This window comes from Puma concolor, chromosome A2 (assembly GCF_028749965.1).
Source record: "Puma concolor isolate L17-30 chromosome A2, mPumCon1.1.hap2, whole genome shotgun sequence".
Taxonomy (NCBI): domain Eukaryota; kingdom Metazoa; phylum Chordata; class Mammalia; order Carnivora; family Felidae; genus Puma; species Puma concolor.
The window spans coordinates 93295544-93316264 of NC_141668.1; the positions used below are offsets into that span (position 1 = coordinate 93295544).

The window sequence follows — 20721 nt, forward strand, 5'->3', positions numbered from 1 at the left end:
ATCTCTTCGTATGGGGAAAATCTTATTTTATGGCCAGACTATCTTTTAAATTCAAAGACCTTTAAGATAAAAGTGGGTAAGGGGAAACACTAATGTGTGAAATGGCATGGCATGGGATTGTGTGATATTATAGGATCCATAACGACAGGCTTATTCATGTCAGAGGTCTGGATAAGGCAGCGTTTGTAAGCTCTCAAAGAGGGGCAGAGAAGTCAGCCAGTGAGACAGCACCAGCTTCTAACTAAAAATTGTAAAAGCAATGCCAACACTTACTTGTCTCCTGCTTTTTGCCCTTAGGATCCAGCCCTTTCGCGTCTGACTTGGGGGTTGGGTGGATATAGCATCTGGTGAGGTAGGAACAGAGAATTATGGTCAAATGCTCACTGCAGTTTTCGTTTAAAAACTCTCTAGGTTTTTGCCTCCTGTACTTCCACCTGTGAGCTTGTTTTCCGAGATGTTGGCTGCATCGTTTTCCATCGCCGTGGTGGCCTATGCTATTGCAGTGTCTGTAGGAAAAGTATATGCCATCAAGTATGATTACACCATCGACGGGAACCAGGTATGGTCCCCCGTGTGCTGAATCACTTTTGTAGGGCTGAAGACAAGAAAAAAGCATAAACAGGGTAGATTCTGTTGTCTGCTAAGGAAGGGATTGGTCCCTCTCGCTAGCCCTTATCAAGCTAGGGTTTCCCTCTTAAGCATGCGAATTCGAAATTAATTGGAAACAGGCATGTTGTATCTCTTTCCTTTTTAAGAAGTTGAAGTAACCCGAACTTTAAGAGTTAATTTAGTCAGGTCATAAATAACATTCAAAGCTAACGTGTTGGGTCAGCCTAAGATTTCTTCATGCAGTCCAGGCTCCCCTGGTATATTTTATTTAATGGCACCTATAGTATGGCAAAACAATGCAACAAACCCCATCGATGGGAGTTGTGACCACCTTAAATTGAGGTGGCTCATTGCAATTAATACACACAAACCTTTTTTGTAGGCATATGCTATGTTCGTTGCAAAATGAGCCGGTTTTAGATTGCTCACAAATCTGTCAGTGTGGTTTGTTTTTGAAAACACAGCATAGCAGTCACAGCAGCTCAATGATTAGTGGTCAGGCAGAATCATGGCCGTCCTAGTCATAATATGCTTCCCAGCAAACATCCAACCACAGAAGAAACACTTTATGTGCGAACAGAACAATGCTTTCTGCGAGAGCTACAGATACACCACTCGCCGGGAAGGGAAGTCAGCATTTTAACCAGTGACTATTCCTTAGCAACCTTAAAAATGATTGAGAGCCGTGAGGTCTCTCTTAGACTCTGTGGAGCCCCAAGTCCTGAATGCCTTTCAAGACCTCCAAGCACTTTTAACGGTAAAGATTAAATTGGGGCTACCAGACAGGGTGGTCTGGGGAGTTGGCTTTCTTATTCTTCCTCACACGGTTGGCGAGGGTCTTGCAAAGATTGTATGTGTTCGCATCACTGCCACCCGGTCTCTGCCTTAGGAATTCATTGCCTTTGGGATCAGCAACATCTTCTCGGGATTCTTCTCTTGTTTTGTGGCCACCACCGCCTTGTCCCGCACCGCCGTCCAGGAGAGCACAGGGGGAAAGACACAGGTATGGAACAGCGGCGTGGTGGCTTGTGTCTCCTGCAAGGGATGAGCCGGGGAAGTGGCTCTCAGGAAGGCTGGCAGGAGAAGTCAGCAAGGGGATTACCTTGGATACATAGGTTTGCGCCTCCTTGATCCGGCGCCCCGCCCAAATCTTCTTCACATTTATGGTTCCCTAAAGCACAAATTCTCAAATTAATCTCTTTGTGTCACTGCTCAGCTGGCAGAGAGCTATACTTACCTGCTTGTCCAGGGACAAAAACAACTGACAAGGAATCAGTAATGAAAAATACTGATTTTTATCTATTTGTTATCTGGGGATAAAGAAGGCCTAGTGAAAGCACGTCATGGCTTAGGAGGTATTATGTTTTCAGGAAAATCAAAAGTGTCTGTCTACATTTCCTTTACAAGGATCAGGAACTTCCTCCAGAGGCCTTTGGGCCCACAGAACAAGTTTGTTGGCCAAGAGTATTGTTGTCGTAACATTTCGGCATTTCTTCTGGAGTACAACTTGTGTTCCTGAAGTTCGGAACGTGGGTTTAAGTTGTCGCCTTCACAAAGTGACCCCAAATCCCTGAATAACCCTGCCTTCCACAGGCCAGAAAGCTCAGGAGCCGTTCTCAAAGGCTCTCTTTTCTAGCAGGAAATGGGGTCAGAGAGGCCCAAATAGGTGGATGGGGGCATGGGACAGGCTCAGGGGTGGTGTTTCTGCCATGCCTGGAGGGCTTTCCCCTCCCCACACACAGCTATTATTTAAGAGTAAAAGTGTAATGAGGCTATAAAGGAGAACAACAAATCCAAAGGCAGTACCCTTAACACACACGGTCTTCAGACAGGGTTTTATAAAAGAGATGGGCTGAGAAAACTAGTGACTCCCTGCGGTGGCCCAGGGGGAGCTTTGTCCCCCCCAGGCACACATGATGCTCCCTTTCCATTTATAATGGATCTCTGTGCCGGATTTGGAAGAATGAGCCTCTACCAGTCTTGGCTCCAGCGGAACAAAATTTAATTTTAATTTTCAGAATTTTGCTTTTTTTAAAAAAAAAAAATGTTTATTTATATTTGAGAGAGTGTAAGTGGGGGAGGGCAAAGAGAGGATCTGAAGTGGGCTCTGTGCTGACAGTAGTGAGCTGGAGGTGGGGCTCGAACTCATGAGCTGTGAGGTCAACCTGAGTCGAAGTCGGACGCTCAACCGACTTAGCCACCCGGGTGCCCCTAAAATTTTGCTTTTAATAATTGAATTTCCTTTTTCGGGGGCTTGGGGATGCAAACACTTCTCGCTCTGAGGGAGCAGGTAAGACAGCGCAGCCCTTGCCAAGAGGCAGAGCCGTGCTCTGAGGTCCCCGGGGAAGAGGCCGGAGGGGACTCCAGAGCTGCCCCCGTGTTCAGGCGGCTGTCAGCACGCAGGTCCCTGCAGCTTTCACCTGAGCCGGGGCATTGACAGACTCCCGTGGCAGCATGCGGGTGTGGGCAGGTCCCCAAGTGGTGAGGTCCACTCTCCTGCTGTTGCCCTCCAGCCTCCGAGGAGGCACGGGCCAGCCGCCCCAGGAAGAATGCCCGTGTAAAGTGATGCCTTGGCAGAGGTCTGGGGGTAATGGTGTTCTGGTAAGCTGACACCTGCCGTCACACACTGGCAGGTATTATATTTAGGAATGAAGGATGCCAGGATTTCAGTAGTGAAGAACGAAGCAAGCACAGACGTGACTTGCTCTTTAATTACTGAAATGTATACTAAGTTCAGGGTTAAAAGTCTAATAGCCTGGACTACAATCCAGGGACTCACAAACACACACACTGGCAGCTCTTCCCTTGTTGTGTGGCTTCTCATGTTTTCTCTGATGTTGGGACCTCAGTTTTCAGCATCTATAAAATGGGAGGATTAATCGTATCCCCCTCATAGGGATGTTGTGAGGATTTAAAAACAAACACACGCCACGTTTGTAAGATGCTGGCACATACCTGTAAGCACTTAGTGTTCCTGTCATTAACTCCTCACGATAGGAAAAGCATCGTGGTACCTGTGATGCATATACTATGCCCTGACGCAAAAGAAACACCCCGGCGAATACTTCCTGAATGAACGAATGGAATAATGAGGGTTAGTGACCGTTAACTGTCTGCAGCACATCCTCAGATTGTAGAAGAGCTGAACATTGCAACCTGTTGTTTCTTTCACCCCCATCGGACTCCTGCTGACTCACTAAAAAGTAATTCTGATTGCAAACTTTCCTCAGCTCCGATTACCTTCTCACTTGTAACAGAATAATTAATTTTCTAGCGACTGAATGTGCTCATAGATATAAAATGTACAGCACCTCCCACAAACCAGCCTGATAGAGTGAGTGCATGTAATGGACCCCTCGCAGATTTTAATATAGCGACCAAAATTCATCCTGGTCCCCATAATTGGCGGCTTAGTGTTGCATATATTTGGCGAGTGGGTGGCCATTCCCCTCGACATGGGCTGTCATTTCTGTCCCCAGATCTCCCTTTCCTTTAGCAATTCACAGAGCCCTACATCCACGGCAAGGTGCAAGTGGCTCATGATAGACAACAATGTTGGCTAAGCGATTGTATGGAAGAAAGGAAGGAAGGGAGGGAAGAAGGGAGGACATCAGCTGCTCCGCTCAGAGAGGTGAGGGAAAACCACCAAGGCACGGGCATCCTGGAGCCGTGGTGCTAACGAGCAGCAAAGAGCCTAACAGAGGGCTCTGAATGTACAAAGCATCCAGATGTGCACAGCCCATCATTTGCATGATGTTGCCTCAGGCTGAGGTCACCACGGTGGGAACCTGAATGATCAGTCTGCCAGGTGGAAAGACGGTGGCTATGAAATTTCCTATGGTTTTTAGATCTCCTACGTATGTTGGCTTTATCTGTCTCTTTCAGCTCACACCTCCAGTACCAGGCGGCCCCCTGTGCCCGGTACAATCTTCCCTGTTGCTTCTTCTCTCATGGCTTTGCTTCTGGTGCCCTGTCTCCTTTTCTCCTTTGTTTCAGAGCTTCTGGTCTTCACCTCGGCCAGGTGCCAGCTGTCTCAGCAGAGAGTTCATTGGTCAGCTAACCAAACCAGAGAATAGCCCCACCCCCTCAGCCTCTCTCCTAACTATTTATGGATCTTAGGAGAGCTTTGTTTTGCCAGCGAAGGTAACGTTTCTGAAGGTCCTTTAACCCCTGCTGTTGCCCCGTCATCACTCGGACTGCTGGGGGGCAAAACTCTTGAGCCTGCGCCCAGGGACTGTTGGAGGAGGCAGGGGGTATGGTCCCACTTCTCATTATGCTCCTGTAGCATTTTGAATTTGCAGAAGGGCCGGTACACTTATTTTCTCTGAGACTTCTGTGCAAATCGGTGCCGTCCATATGATGTGTTATCAGAATAACTGCTATTATGACTACTGCTTCAGTAATGCGGAGGAATTAGACGTGTGCCTTGGGAATTTATTGCCCAAGAACATTCACGATCTGTTGTTGCAGCAGGGGAGAGGTCCATGTTTCCCGCTATGGCAAATAATTACAAGTGTGGCCTCCCCACCTGACACCAAGGCTATAGGTCTGTAATCCATCCAGGCCCAGCCGGCTTTCCCTTCGCAAGCTCAGGCTTCACGTTTTCTTTAATTTCCCTGCCATAGCTACCATATATACGTTTCCCGTTTTTCCTTCAGTTGTGTAGAGTTGTAAGAAATAATTCTCATTTGTCTCAACAGTACTGAGCAGAAGGGGGGAGGCAGGGAGGTGCACCCACGGCCAGGCTCTCCTGCACACATCCAGCAAGCTGGAAGACACGAGGGAGAGGGATGGACCCCGTTCATGGGAGGTGTGTGTCTTTCAGATTGCCGGCATCATCTCGGCTGGGATTGTGATGGTCGCCATTGTTGCCCTGGGGAAGCTGCTGGAACCCTTGCAGAAGGTACAACCCTACTTCCCAACAGCCCGATTGCATAATTTCTCTTCACTGCTCTGTCACCAGAGAAATAACAGGAGATTTACAAATCCTCACATGGAAGACCATTCCCCTGAATAACACAGCCTTCCCTGTCCCTCTTGACAGTCGGTCTTGGCAGCTGTTGTAATCGCCAACCTGAAAGGGATGTTTATGCAGGTGTGTGACATTCCTCGTCTGTGGAGACAGAATAAGATCGATGCCGTAAGTCACTGGCTGCCCATTTTTGTCTGAAATGTTTGTTTCTTATGTGCTTCCTGCCACATCACTATGTCCCCTTCTCTCCTCAATCTCACCTGCGCTGTGGGACTCCCAGAGCGGAAATTAGAATCAGATGGATAAGCCAAAGCCTGCCAGCTGAATCAAGCTTTGGGAAGGTCCTGTATCCCTGGGAAGATGTATTTCCATCTAGGAAGAATCCCACATAAACACATTAAACACCAGACCAAATAAACACATTACAAAAAATAATAAAAAGAAATGAGGTTTCTAAAAAAAAAATAATAAAAATGAAAAAATAAAAATAAATAAAAAAAATAAAAATAAACCCCTCTGTAATATAGAAGGACAAACGAAACTCAAACAAAGCAAAACCAAAATACAAAACCCTTACTGAGTTTAACTCTGACCAAAGTAACCTTCAGAACTGTTCTGAGGAACCATAAAAGCCAGAAGCTAACTGGGTGCCTGGGTGGCTCAGTCGGTTGAACCTCCAACTCTTTTTTTTAATGTTTATTTATTTTTTAGAGAGAGAGAGAGCACAAGTGGGGTTGGGGCAGAGAGAGAGAAAAAGAGAGAGGGAGAGGGAGACACAGAATCTGACAGGCTCCAGGCTCTGAGCTGTTAGCACAGAGCCTGACATAGAACTTGAACTCCCAGACTGTGAGATCATGACCTGAGCCGAAGATGGATGCTTAACCAACTGAGCCACCCAGGCACCCTGAGCCTCCAACTCTTGGTTTCGGCTCAGGTCATGATCTCAATGGTTTGTGGGATACAGCCCCACGCTGGGCTCTGCCTTGACAGCACTGAGCCTGCTTGGGGTTCTCTCCCTCTCTCTCTGCCCCTACCCTGTTTGTGCGCTCTCTCTCTCTCTCTCTCTCAAAATAAATAAATAAACATTTTCTAAAAATTAAAAAAATAAATAAAATCTTTAAGAAATGTGGGAACATAAAATAATGCTATGCAGTCATATTTGCTTGTACTTGCAAAAGCTACTGGTGAAAAGTGTGCACATGTACATGCACAGAGACACATATGGAAATGTGAACACAAGTGAGGATGTTGGACAGGTGAAGAGGGGAGAGAGTCGGAAGCAAGGTTTTCTACTGTACGCTTTTTTAATATTACTTCCATTTTGAACCACGTTAATATATTCCCTATTCAAAACTTAAATTAAAAACAAAACATTGAAATGGGACAACTGGTCTTTGTTGGAAGCATCAGTTTCTACTTCCATTGAAACATGAAATGAAGTAAGAATATTTTTAAAAAGTGGAATTTGTTCATGGACAATTGATCTTCTTGTTTTTACAGGTAGTGTCTCACCTGATGGTCCCTGACAGATTAACGAGGTTCTTTCCATTTCTGTTTTGTCCTAGGTTATCTGGGTGTTTACGTGCATAGCGTCCATCATTCTGGGGCTGGACCTCGGTTTACTAGCTGGGCTCATGTTTGGATTACTGACTGTGGTCCTGAGAGTTCAATTGTGAGTAATGTAAGACCCAGATTTCCCAAAAAGAAGACAACATGTCCTGAGATTTCTTTCTTTTTTTTTTTTTTTATTTATTTGAGAAAGAGTACAAGCGGGGGAGGGCCAGAGAGAGAGGGAGAGAGAGGCTCCCAGGCTCCGATCCGACAGCACGGAGCCTGATGTGGGGCTCAAAGTCACGAACTGTGAGATCATGACCTGAGCAGAAACCAAGAGTCGGATGCTTAACCGACTGAGCCACCCTGGCTCCCTACACCCTGAGATTTCTTATACCATTTTAATAAAATATAGGGAAACCACTCCCTTTCATAATAGTTACCATGTATTGAGGGCTTCTATGAATTAAGCCTATAGTGCTTGGCACACATTATCATATTTAGTCTTTGGGACAATCCCATGAATAGGTTGTTTTTCTGTTTGTTTTTTTTTAATTTTTTTTTCAACGTTTATTTATTTTTTGGGGGAGAGAGAGAGAGACAGAGCGTGAACGGGGGAGGGGCAGAGAGAGAGGGAGACACAGAATCAGAAACAGGCTCCAGGCTCTGAGCCATCAGCCCAGAGCCTGACGCGGGGCTCGAACTCACGGACCGCGAGATCGTGACCTGGCTGAAGTCGGACGCTTAACCGACTGCACCACCCAGGCGCCCCATGAATAGGTTTTTTAATTCTCATTCTACAGAAAAGAAAATCAAAGCTCCGAAAGGTTAAGAACCTTCCCCAAGATCACACAGCTAGTAAGTTGCAGAGTCAGGGCTTGAACCCAGATGTATCTCACCCCAAAATCTGTGCATTTAGTCACATGCTCTACTGCTGCCCTCTCCTTCTGGTCACAGTAAGAATAAAAGATGTGTGACTCAGTAAGGACTGACGTGGCTCTGTGGTTCCTTCTGCAAATGAGATGCAGTCTGTGGGGCACATACCGGCTTGGGACAAGATAGCCACTAAGTGTATTACAGCTCATTTTCTCCTGAAGCTAATAACTCAGAACAGGAGATTTTAAAAGCATTGACTGTAGCCCGAATTCATTCAGATCTGCCAAAGAAAACGTACCCAAGAAACCACATGAGTGTATGAAATAGACGTAATTAGGTCATATACCGAGTGAAAAGAGCAAAGACGTGGCTTGATGTCATGGAAAACAATCTGTGGGAGAGCCGGAAGGTGTATGGTTTTTTGTTGGTTTTGTTTTGACTCTTTTTTTTTTTAATGTTTATTTTTGAGAGAGAGAGAGAGAGAGAGAGAGAGAGAGAGAGAGAACACACAAGTTGGGGAGGGGCAAAGAGAGAAAAAGGGAGACAGAGAATCCAAAGCAGGCTCCAGGCTCTGAGCTGTCAGCATAGGGTCTGACGTGGGGCTCAAACTCTCGAGCCATGAGATCATGACCTGAGGCGAAGTTGGATACTTAACCAACTGAGCCACCCAGGCTTTGTTTTGACTCTTAAGAGGTTTTTGGTATGTGCTCTCCTGTGTTTATGAAATTGTCTGAACAGAGAGGCAAACAGAGCCTGGTTTCCTCCTCAAAACTTCTGTGATCTTTCCAGAGTTCTGGCCTCTTCTCTGCCTGTGCTTGGGCCATGAAGGTTAAAAGAATCTGGAAAAACACCAGCTGAGACACCTTCAGCTTAGCATAAGCCCACCCTTGTTGTTCCATTGGCCAATTCTCCTTCTCTTACTTCTTCCCTACCCTGGCACGTTGGAGTCTTCCCCAAAACTTATGTTCACTGCCTCAGCACTCTTAACTGGTTCCCCAAGGGCCCAGGAGAGTTCACGAGCTCCCAAAGTACCCAATTTGCTGCTGGAAAGTAACTCAGAACCTGTCCTTGGAAGATGTTTCTTCTCATGGTCTGTATGCCACAGTGTGTGCTTTGCTGGGTGTGGTTGGGAGAGAAAGGTTTGTAGAGAGAGGCTCTATAGCTTATGAACACTCTGTGAAAATTTGGCACAGCACAGTAAGCTGAGGAGAAAGCAGTGGTACGTTTTGGCCACTGATTTGGTAACTGGGCTTTTCGCCAACCAAAAATTGTATCCTCTGCAATATTTCATTTCCAGTAATTATATGGCTGATCCAGAGGGCACACAAACAGACACTCTTTCTTCGGGAATTATGTTTAGCACCTGTCCCTAGTCACACCTGAAGAATCACGGAAGTTTTTGATGGTACCAGGAACAGGAAGTGAACAGTCTGGTTGATGGGAAGGATGTACTGCTGGCTCTCCCAGGCTCCCATTTCTAGAAATTGAGACTAATCTGATCACCGCAGACTCGCCATATTTCATCAGACAGTTGTTCTAACTCCCGAGTAAGTTCCAGGCACTGTGCCAGGCACTGAGGACCCTTGGGTTAAAGATAACCTAACCTAACCTTACCTCCGGGGCCTTTTTGGCTTTATCTGAACCTCAGCTTACTCAACCATAAAAATGAGGACAGTACTGCTGACCTTCCAGAAGTTTGGCGGCTCCTAGATAAAACTTAACATGTGTGAAAGCTCTTTGCTTGGCCTCTAAAGTGTTGTACACAGGGGAGTGGGATGTTCATGACTTCTCTCAGCCCTCAGGAAAATCCTCCTTCTCCAAGGGCCCACGCAAACACCAGCTGTTCATTTCAGAATTAGCTGCAGGAAGATGTGATCTGTAACAAGGACACACAATGCAATAAAGAGCCGAGAATGATGGGCTCTTTCGTATCTGTGATGTCTTGTCATTTTTTATTCCAAAGTATGCCTGTTCCACAAAATCCTGACCTAATTTTTCTTCTTTTAGTCCCTCATGGAACAGCCTTGGAAGCATTCCTAGCACAGACATTTACAAAAGTACCAAGAATTACAAAAATGTAAGTGCCTTTGTGAGACAGTTGCTGCCCTTGGGTTGCTAGCCTGGATTTTCAGGGGGTAGCGTATTTCTCTTTCAGTGTGTTAGGTACAAGGTAGCTAAGGGGGGAGGCTTCTTCCAGAAAAGTTTAGAAGTTCACTGGGGGTGTCATGAAAACTTTGACCTAATGTGCTCTCTGATATCCACGGTTTGTATGAATTGTGTCCATGCTAGTTTGAATGTTTGTTTGTTTTTTAATGTTTATTTATTTTTGAGAGAGAGCATGGGAAGGGGCGGGGGATGGGGACAGGGGGACAGAGGATCTGAAGCCAGCTTTGTGCTGACAGCAGAAAGCCCGATGTGGGACTCAAATTCACGAACCCATGAGATCATGGCCTGAGCTGAAGTTGGACGCTTAACTGACTGAGCCACCCAGGCACCCCTGAATGTCCTTTTAATGTAAAACCATTGTAAAAGGAATTTTAAAAAATAAGCAGTTTGATTATTTCCAGAAGTTGCATCAAAATTCTATTTCTCTGCTATGTAATCCTTACCCCCCATGAAATTATCTGAAATCCCTGTAAGATTATCTTCATTTAATGCTAACACAAGACTTTTAAGCTCTCTGATTAGACATTTTGCTCCAATCTTGGAATTGGAAGAAATGACATATAATATTGGAAGTGAAAACATAAAGAAAAGACACATCCCACTTATAGGCTTGTGTTCCTTGAAGTAGCTTAGCGGTCACCAGGGGAAACGGCGATGAAAAAGCAGAGAAAGAAAATCAAGAAAAAAACCAATTTAGCGTAAAAAAATGTTGGACACAGAATCTGGAATTCCATTAGCTGCTACTTAATTTATTTCCACATCTTTCTCAGCACTGCCAAGAGCTAAACAATGATGGTAGAGAATCTTTTGGCTCAGGGAATCATGGGCTGAGTTTGGGGGTTTGCAGTTCCAGGCTCCACTTTGGGGAGACTCTGTCCACATCACTCAGCCTCCCAACACCTGTTTTCTCACCTCAGGGGCTCAGACTGAAATCGCTATGATTCCTAAAGACTAGGAAAGTCTAGGATTTCGCAAGCTCTACTTTTGGTCTGGCCACCATGTGTCAGGGTGAGAACAAGCAACCGACATTGTTGGCCTCCATTCTTGCACATCCCCTCAGTTTACTACCTTTTTTCTTGTTCCTTCTTTTTTTCTAAGTTTATATATTTATTTTGAGAGAGAGAGCGAGAGGGGGAGGGGCAAAAAGAGAGGGAAAGAGAGAGAGAGAGTCCCAAGCAGGCTCCCTGGCACAGAGCCTGATGCAGAGCTCGAACTCACAAACAATGAGATCATGACCTAAGCCGAAATCAAGAGTTGGATGCTTAACCCACTGAGACACCTTGGTGCCCCAACACTCCTTTTTTTTTTTTTTTTAAGAATTTTAAGCCAAAGAACAAATTGGGGTTCTGTGGTATGAACCTGAGGCAAATCACGTCCTCATTCTCAGCCTCAGTTTCTCCATCTGGAAATCAGAGTGTTGAATAATTGCTTACGAAGGCCCTTCCTAACTTGATCTTCTATGGGACTGTAAAGTTCCAGTAGTTTGAATAACCTATTGCCTCCTAAGTGGAGACAGCCCCTGTTCAGGGAGAAGTGAGTGCTGTCGTCCAGCCCCTCTGAGTAATTGTAACTTGGCTCCTAGCCGAAAAGCCAGAAATTTAATTAAATATTTGAAGGCTGAAATTATTTAACTTCACACATTTTGTTTTCTTAATGCCAGATTGAAGAACCTGAAGGAGTGAAGATTCTTAGATTTTCCAGTCCTATTTTTTACGGCAACGTTGATGGTTTTAAAAAATGTATCAAGTCCACAGTGAGTATTTTATCCCTAGAAATTTGGTTTCTAACCTCCTTTGAGACTTCATTCATTCTACGGGTATTTGTTGCCTCAAACTGGACAAGACCCTACACCCTATTCCGTTTGTATGGGGCTTTAAGAATTATAACATCCAAGTAACTTACAATCCGTTTGGCAATAGGAAAGAACCCAGAAATACCATACGTTAAAATCCAGGTAGCAATAACTATGGAAGACCAAAACAGTAGTTTAGACAGTAAATGTGAAGAGTTCAGAGAAGGGAGAAATCCATGTGGGTTGGGCTAATCACATAAGAAAGATTATGTCAGGTGTTTGGAAACTATGTGAGCTGAGAGTCAGAGGTAAGTACGTGTATTTGGGCAGGGAGGGTGTTTGCCCAGTTGGAGTAAAGGGTAGAAAGTGTAAGTGGAATATGTAAGCCGGAAATTCTGGCCTAGAATGGCATGCCAAGCTTTGAAGCTGAGGTTTGCCCCTACATCAGTGTTTTTCTTAAGTGAGTTCCAGAGCAAACTGGTTCAAGGGAATGGTCATAGATTTTGCAATAGCAAAAGGGCTCTGTGATGTCAAGGAAATTTGTTAACACAGACTTAAAGCTAAAGAGGTTATTCTGTGTGGGTTTTTTTTTTTTTTTTTGCTTTGTTTGTTTGTTTGTTTGTATTTTACTCTTTTAGAGCCTTTAATATGAGACTGTCTTCCCTGAGTCTCTGGCTAGGTGGGGTAGGGGTGATACTGGAGACCTCCACCAGACCTCAGAATTTCTTTTTTGGCAGGATGTCTCAAGGAATAATACCACTTGGGAAATCGCTTTTCCAGATAACAATTACCATTAATGAGCATTAGGAACCAGATGTTTTAAGTAACTTGACATTTCTTTCCAAAGGTTGGATTTGATGCCATTAGAGTGTATAATAAGAGACTGAAAGCACTGAGGACAATACAGAAACTCATCAAAAAAGGACAATTAAGGGCAACAAAGGTGAGGCGACATCTTTCTTTTTCTTGTTAAATCCCTTTCCTTCTCATGTGAAAATGAAAGCAGTTAGACAGTTGAAAATTAGATTTATTCGCTTTGGTACCCAGATGTGTTCAGGCAGTTGACAATGTATGTTGGACGACAGTTATTCTTGTAGGCAAGAGGGAATGGAAGAGAATTAAAAAATCAGCAGAACTCTCTGGAAACACAGAGTGTGATACTTTTTCCGATCGAGAAATAAACCTTATTTTTACTGAAGGGAAGAAAATAAATGCTAATTCAATACCAGAAAAATGCTCACAACAGAAGGCAGCTGAGTTCATAAACTTTTAGATCTATTACCTTTTATTCAGACTCTCCTGCCTATGTATCTCTTGGCCAAGTTCCACAATCTTCCAGAAATCAGGAGTTTCCTGGCTCCTCTGCTCTTCCATTTTTCTTCTTAGGGAACATCACAGTTTGGACTGAGGTAAATCTCATTCCTTAAGAGTTCATCCCTTTGATGTTTTGCTCGCCAAGGAAAAGTGCATAGGACTTTTAAGTAATTTGAGATGCATTATTGCAAGGTGTCCCTGGTCATTGGCAACTAAGTTGGCAGTGTTTTCTTTGTTTAGAATGGCATTATAAGGGATGCTGGTTCATCAAATGATGCTTTTGAGCCTGATGAAGATGTTGAAGACCCAGAAGACCTTGATATCCCAACCAAGGAAATAGAGATTCAAGTGGATTGGAACTCTGAGCTTCCGGTCAAAGTGAATGTTCCCAAAGTGCCAATCCACAGCCTCGTGCTTGATTGTGGAGCTGTGTCTTTCTTGGATGTTGTTGGAGTGAGATCATTGCGAATGGTAAGGTTTTGGTGCTTTGAATGACAGATTTGGAGCTTTGGCCATAGTACCACGATACGGGGTACCTGGTCTTGCAAAAGGGTGATTGTCGGATCTGTAATTTTTCTAGAGGAATGCTTTTGCAACAGAGTGTAGTATTTTAAAGCATAGACTGCGAGGCCAGACATGTGGTTGAATCCCGGCTGTCCCACTTACTCACAGTGTGTCCATGGACAAGTTGCTTAATCTGTCTGTACCTCAATTTCTTAATCTGCAATATGGGGGTAATGATGGTACCTACTTCATGGGGTTGTTATGAAGATTAAATAGGTTTATATATATGGACATATTATATATGTAGCTAATAAAAAAGCTAATATATAATATATATATATACTATGTATATATAAAGAAAGAATGTTTAGAAGTATCTCAGCAAATACTAATATTTATTAGGTTTTATTTTTTTGAGTATAGAAAATGGAATATTTAAAAGAAGAAAAAATGGGGGCTCCTGGGTCATGGGACCAACTTCAGCTCAGGTCATGATCTCACAGTTCATGAGTTTGAGCCCCGCGTCAGCCTCTGTGCTGACAGCTCAGAGCCTAGAGCCTGCCTCTGATTCCATGTCTCCCTCTCTCTCTGCCCTTCCCCTGCTCACACTCTGTCTGTCTGTCTCTCTCTCTCTCAAAAATAAACATTAAAAAAATAAAATAAAATAAAATAAAGACAACCATGTGAAGTGCTCCAAAACAGACTAATTAGGGTCAACTTGACTGCAAGTGTCAAGTTTAGGTGAAGCTGCAGGTTGTAGTAAGAGGGTTGGAGAGAAAAGCAGGGTCAAGGTACTGACAATCAGATGTAATAACATGGAAATGACCCCAATAGGTGAAGGGGATTAAGAGTACACTTCTCTTGATGAGCACTGAGGCATATATGGAACTGCTGAATCCCTATTTTGTACACCTGGAACTGATATGTTAACTACACTGGAATTAAAATTTAAAAATGTTTAAAGTCTATTTAAAAACTTTGGAAATGAAACCCTAACTGAGGTTTAGCCTAGTTGGGGCTTCCTGGCTGCCTCTGCAAGGGCAGGAAATGATTCCACGGGGTGGATAGTAGGCAGGTTAGGCAGAAAAAGTGATTATACTTGACAGAAGAGTTCAAGAATATGCTGACAGTTGCAGGTCTCCTGGTGGCTCAGTTGAGCATCTGACTCTTGATTTTGGCTCAGGTTGTGATTCCCAGGGTCGTGGGATCAAGCTCCACATTGGGCTCCATGCTGAGTGTGGAGCCTACTTGGGATTCTCTTTCTGTCCCCACTGTCCCTCTTCCTTGCTTGTGCTCTCTCTAAACACACACACACACACACACACACACACACACACACACACACACACTGCTGACAGGTTCTATTCCAGTTCTTTTAGAAAACCTGGCTATTATAATGCTCATTTGAGAACATAAATGAAAACCTAAATCTTATTCTTTACTGTGCACTTTACTCTCGTCTTTGGTTCAGATCCATTGTAGATTGTATTGGGCAAAGGGTTTAATGAATTACTTTTGGGGAGAGTATTAACTTATCTAATGCCAGGATATTTCCCACACCCACACCTATTTATTTATATCTCCAAACAGAGGTCTTGATTTTTTTTTCCCCTTAAAATGTGAAGTTCTCTTTTATTATTGCCCATAGTTCTCATGTCTTGATTTTTTGTTTTTAATTTTTACATTTTTACTGAAATATAATTAACATACAGTATAACATTAGTTTCGGATGAATAATGTAATGATTCAACAAATTCTATACATTATTCAGTGCTCACCACAATAAGGGTACTCTTAATTTCCTTTATTCACCCTTCTCCCCTCTGGCAACCCACCAGTTTGTTCTCTGTATTTAAGACTCTGGGGTTTTTTTGTTTGTTGGCTCATTTGCTTTGTTTCTTAAATTCCACGTATGAGTGAAATCGTATGGTATTTGTCTTTCTGTGACTTATTTCACTTAGCATTATGAGTGATGTTGAGCATCTTTTCACGTGTCTCTTTGTCCATCTATGTTGTTGCAAATGGCAAGATCTCATTTTTTTTTATGGCTGAGTAATATTCTAGTGTGTGTGTGTGTGTGTGTGTGTGTGTGTGTGTGTATACACCACTTCTTTACCCATTCATCTATTGATGGACCCTTGGGTTGCTTCCATAGCTTGGCTATTGTAAATAATGTTCAATAAACAGAGGGGTGAGTATATCTTTTTGAACTAGTGTTTTCATTTTCTTTGGGTAAATACCCAGTAGTGGAATTATCAGATCATTTGTTATTTCTATTTTTCATTTTTTTAGGAACCTCTATACTGTTTTTCACAGTAGCTGCCTGCACCAATTTATATCACCATCAACAGTACACAAGGGTTCCTTTTCCTCCACAGTTTTTCCAATGCTTGTTAATTTTTGTCTTTTTGATATTAACCATTCTGACAGGTGGAAGGTGATATCTCATTGTGGTTTTGATTTGCATTTCCCATGATGAGTGATGTTGAGCATCTTTTCATGTGTCTGTTGGCCATTTGTAGGTCTTCTTTGGAAAAACATCTATTCCGGTCCATTTTTAATCAGATTATTTGGGGTTTTGGGTATTGAGTTGTATAAGTTCTTTCTCTATTTTGGATATTAACCCATTATTGGGTGTATTATTTATGAATATCTTCTCCCATTGAGTAGGTTGCTGGGTTTTGAGTTTTTCTGTGTGTATGGTGTAAGGTAGGAGTCCAGTTTCATTCTTTTGTATGTAGCTGTCCAGTTTTCCCAACAACATTTGTCGAAGAGACTGTCTTTTCCCCATTGTATATTCTTGCCTCTTTTGCCATAGGTTAACTGACCACATAAGTGTGTGGGTAACCTGGGTGGTTGGGTTGGTTAAGCGTCCGACTTCAGCTCAGGTCATGATCTCGCGGTCTGTGGGTTCGAGCCCCGTGTCGGGCTCTGTGCTGACAGCTCAGAGCCTGGAGCCTGTTTCAGATTCTGTGTCTCCTTCTTCTCTCTGCCCCTCCCCCACTTGCACTCTGTCTCTGTCTCTCTCTCTCTCAAAAATAAACAAACATTTTAAAAAAATGACCATTTAAGTGTGGGGTTATTTCTGGGCTCTCTATCTTGGTCCATTCATCTATATGCCTATTTTTGTGCCTGTACCATACTGTTTTGATTACTAGAGATTCATAGCATATCTCAAAATCCTGGATTATGATACCTCCAGCTTTGTTCTTATTTCTCAATATTGCCTTTGGCTGTATCTTGAGTTTTTTAATTAAATTTTTTATCTTGAGATAATTGTGGATTCACATGGAGTTTTAAGAAATAATGCAGAGAGATCCTATGAAACCCTTATCCAGTTTCTCCCCCTGGGAACATCTTGCAATGCCATAGAACAGAAATCACAATCAGGATATTCACATTGATACAGTCAAAATACAGAGGCCTTTTTAGGTCAGTTTTACATTTGGAATCCGATGCCACATATCCATACGCCTGTATCTTCCATTGCAAGATACAAATGTATGCTCTTGTCTCTAATCAGCAGGGACTATGTTAGGAAGCCTCCTGTATGCCCCTCTTTCCTTTCTTCCGCAAACATTCTTTAATCGCCTCTGTGCTGTTGAGCCCTGTGCTGTTGTGCACTGGATTTACCACCTCTTGAGATGGTCTTTTCATCCCTAATCATACCATCACTGTAGGTTGAAAACTTCTGTGGTTTTCCAATAATGAACTTTCCTCCAGTAATCAACTTTCCTTAAAGTCCTGATTAACCATGAAAGTGTTCAAGTTTCTCCTGAGCGAGTAATTGAATGCTACTGAATTATGGGTAGATGAAGTCACTCATTGTTACAAATTCTTTTTTAAATTTTTAGATTGTCAAAGAATTTCAAAGAATTGATGTAAATGTGTACTTTGCATCGCTTCAAGGTAAATGCATGCACAAACATATCTACCTATAAGACTTTCTGCTGAGCCCTTTCTTCTACCTTGGGAGTGTGGGTACATGATGTCCAAAGAGCCTTTTTTTCAAACTATTTTTTATTGTGGTAAAAGATGTATAGCATAAAATTTGCCATTTTGGTCATGCTCATGTGGACAATTAAGTCAGTGGCACTAAGTACAGTCACAATGTCGCACAGCCATTACAGCTATCAATTTCCAAAATTTTTCAGTGCCACAAACAAAAACTCTACCTATTATGCAATCACTCAGAGGGCCTTTTTGAAACCTGGAAAAATATTACTTCCAATCTGTGCAGTAGAGCTGGTAATCCATGGAAATGTATGTCCTGATAACAGTACAGGGCCAATGGAGAAAATTTACCATGGGGATGACTTAGGTTCTTTAGAAGCAGAGGCTCCTCTAGGGTCTGAGCCTGTGTCTCTCTATGTACGAGTGTATGTGTATAGGAAAATGCTAGTGCTCAGACTGAGTTCTCTAGAAATAGGCCCTGAGATAAAGATTCTTGGGCAAGTGACTTATTGAGAGTATACATGAGAAATTCATGCAGGACTGCTGGAGGCAGCATAGGGCAGGGGAAGAGGCTGGACAAAGATGTTGTTTTAGAAGTCTACCTTAGCCTGAGTTTGAAAGGAACACAAAGCAGGAAAAGCATCAGAAGTTTACCCTTCCTTGAGGTAAGGGGGCCAGCCTTTTTACCCTCATATCAGTGAGTAAAAGGCTGTAGGCCGCCCAAGGTTGCGGTGTAAACCAGTGACCAAGGAAAATTCTTCAGAGAAAGGCACAGCTGTGAGTCATTAACAGCCAGGCTCATCATGGCAGCCTGAGGACGGGTACCCTGGCAAAACCACGTGCTTGTGAGCCGAGGCTGTCTACCACAACCAGTTATGGCATAACCATTCCCTGTGCTTCTGGAAAAGAAACTCAGTCAGTTTAGAGCAGGGTCACATTTTGAAAATGAAGGGAACAAAATGAAAAGGAGGGGCTGACAAAATTTAGTATTGGCTGATGTTACAAACGTGTTTTGCTAGAGACTGAACATCATCTCTTTCTTTTGAAGATCATGTGATAGAAAAACTGGAGAAATGTGATTTCTTTAATGATAACATTAGAAAGGACATATTCTTTTTGACGGTCCATGATGCTGTCCTCCATCTACAGAACCAGGTTAAATCCCAAGAGGTTCAAGATTCCATTTTAGAAACGGTAAACATTTAAGCTTTCTACATAAGTATCTTTCCTAAACTACGATGATTTCTGTAAAGAGCGAAAGATTTTCACAAATCTACACCTGAATCACAGTCTAGTAGGATTTGGGGCCATCCGCTTGATTTCTCAGGGCCTCAGGTTTTTTCATCAGTAAAATGGGAGTAAAAACATTTACCTCACGGGGTTAATAAGATGACTAAATAAGATAGTTTATAGGAAAGCACCTGGTAGTACCTGGTGCACACTTATTTTACAACGTGTGAGCTTACTAATAAAAGTAGGCATTCACTGTAATAATGCCTTTTTAGAATATAGATGGCGAATCTCGGATTTTCTGTGATATGGGTATACAAATGCACAATTATATATATAATTTAAATTTTCAGCCATCTGGAAAACCTCAGTGATAAATGTCTTTAAATAGAATCCTTTAGGTCATAACTGATCTTTGAAAAAGAAAAAAAGAAAAGTCATGAGTCAGCCCAGAGTTAATAATTTCCCAGAAAACAGAATAGACCCTGGTTTCCCATGAGCTTCCTTATTTTGTCAACTCTCCTGACACATACCCCGGACAGCCAAGCATTCCGGGCTGGGTCACTGGGCTGAGTCACTGGGCCTGGCCCAAGAACCTCTTCTCTCATGGACCCTCTGACAGTGAATTTGAAAAATTAAAACAAACACTTATAAAATAACAACAATAGTAATTATTCCAGTGACACAATGTACTATATTTTTAATTGCTTCCTTCCTTTCTAAAATTCAGATGAGCAAGTTTTTATTGTATATTGGAAGTTAATGTTTGAAGTAAAACTAGCTCAGAAAACAATAGTGCATTATTCTTTTTAGCTCTTGTTAGTGGAGAGGCCTCTTAATGCTGGGGAGTAGGGGGTGGATATTAGCACTAAATACCAAGGTATGGATCTTACATACAAAAAAAAAAAAAAAAAAAGGTAGTAAAATCACAAATCTCAAAAAAAAAAACAAAAAAAAGAATAAAAAGAAAGCAAGCTACATGCAAGATGCTCATCTTAGAAAACTCATAAACTTTCCTCTACTTTCTAACTTAAAATCCTCTAACTCACAGGTAACAAAACCAAAGCAGGATCATCCAAAACATCTAAAAAACAAACAAACAAAACAAAACAAAAAAACACCTCACTTAAAAGTATCTAGACCTGAGGTGTCAAATTCTTTCTCAACCTGAAAATGGTTATTTTGTTATTTGTTTATACCCTACTTCCGATTCAAGCTCTCAGGCCAGGAGTATCACAGAAACCACTAACCAAGCATGCCCCGCCCCTCCCAGGGCTAGACTCCATCTTGTCTGCCATCAGGGAGGCATTGAGAGTGGCTGAGATGGATTTTTTGACCCTGAACAAATGTTAGACTGCATATAAATGAGTGCTTCTATCATACACCTACCAGGTCACTGGATAGGAGGATGAGCGCTACTGGTGACCCATTATACCAGGAACCTTCTACTTCTATGTGACTTCAGTGTCTAGCACAAAGTCCCATATGTGATAGATATCTAGCAAATGATGATAACTCTTGCCTGTGGTTCTTTCCTTTCCTTCAGGAAGTGTAACTGGCATATTATGGAGATTGCGGATGCAGTGATATGACCCTCTCCCTGTCCCTTTATTTAACCATCACAGGGATTATCCCAGGATAGCCTCAACTTGTGGTTACACCCAGCCTCTAACTTTCCCATTATGTCATGACCATCCGCAACAGAGGACAACAAGTCCCTGATACATTTCTGCACGAGCAAAGAGAATTGGGT

General features: G+C 42.8%; 1 protein-coding gene across 3 annotated transcripts in view; it reads left to right on the forward strand.

The window, feature by feature from the left end:
* Window positions 1-20721, forward strand: part of SLC26A4 (solute carrier family 26 member 4) — a 52055-nt gene that overhangs the window by 27528 nt on the left and 3806 nt on the right. For all 3 annotated transcript variants that reach the window (XM_086696950.1, XM_086696949.1, XM_025929746.2), the window contains exons 9-19: window positions 412-559; window positions 1499-1612; window positions 5435-5512; window positions 5654-5749; window positions 7147-7253; window positions 10016-10085; window positions 11835-11927; window positions 12814-12909; window positions 13521-13751; window positions 17639-17693; window positions 18787-18932. In XM_086696950.1, the coding sequence (XP_086553076.1) occupies window positions 412-559; window positions 1499-1612; window positions 5435-5512; window positions 5654-5749; window positions 7147-7253; window positions 10016-10085; window positions 11835-11927; window positions 12814-12909; window positions 13521-13751; window positions 17639-17693; window positions 18787-18932 (1234 nt within the window). The remainder of the gene's footprint in view (window positions 1-411; window positions 560-1498; window positions 1613-5434; window positions 5513-5653; window positions 5750-7146; window positions 7254-10015; window positions 10086-11834; window positions 11928-12813; window positions 12910-13520; window positions 13752-17638; window positions 17694-18786; window positions 18933-20721) is intronic.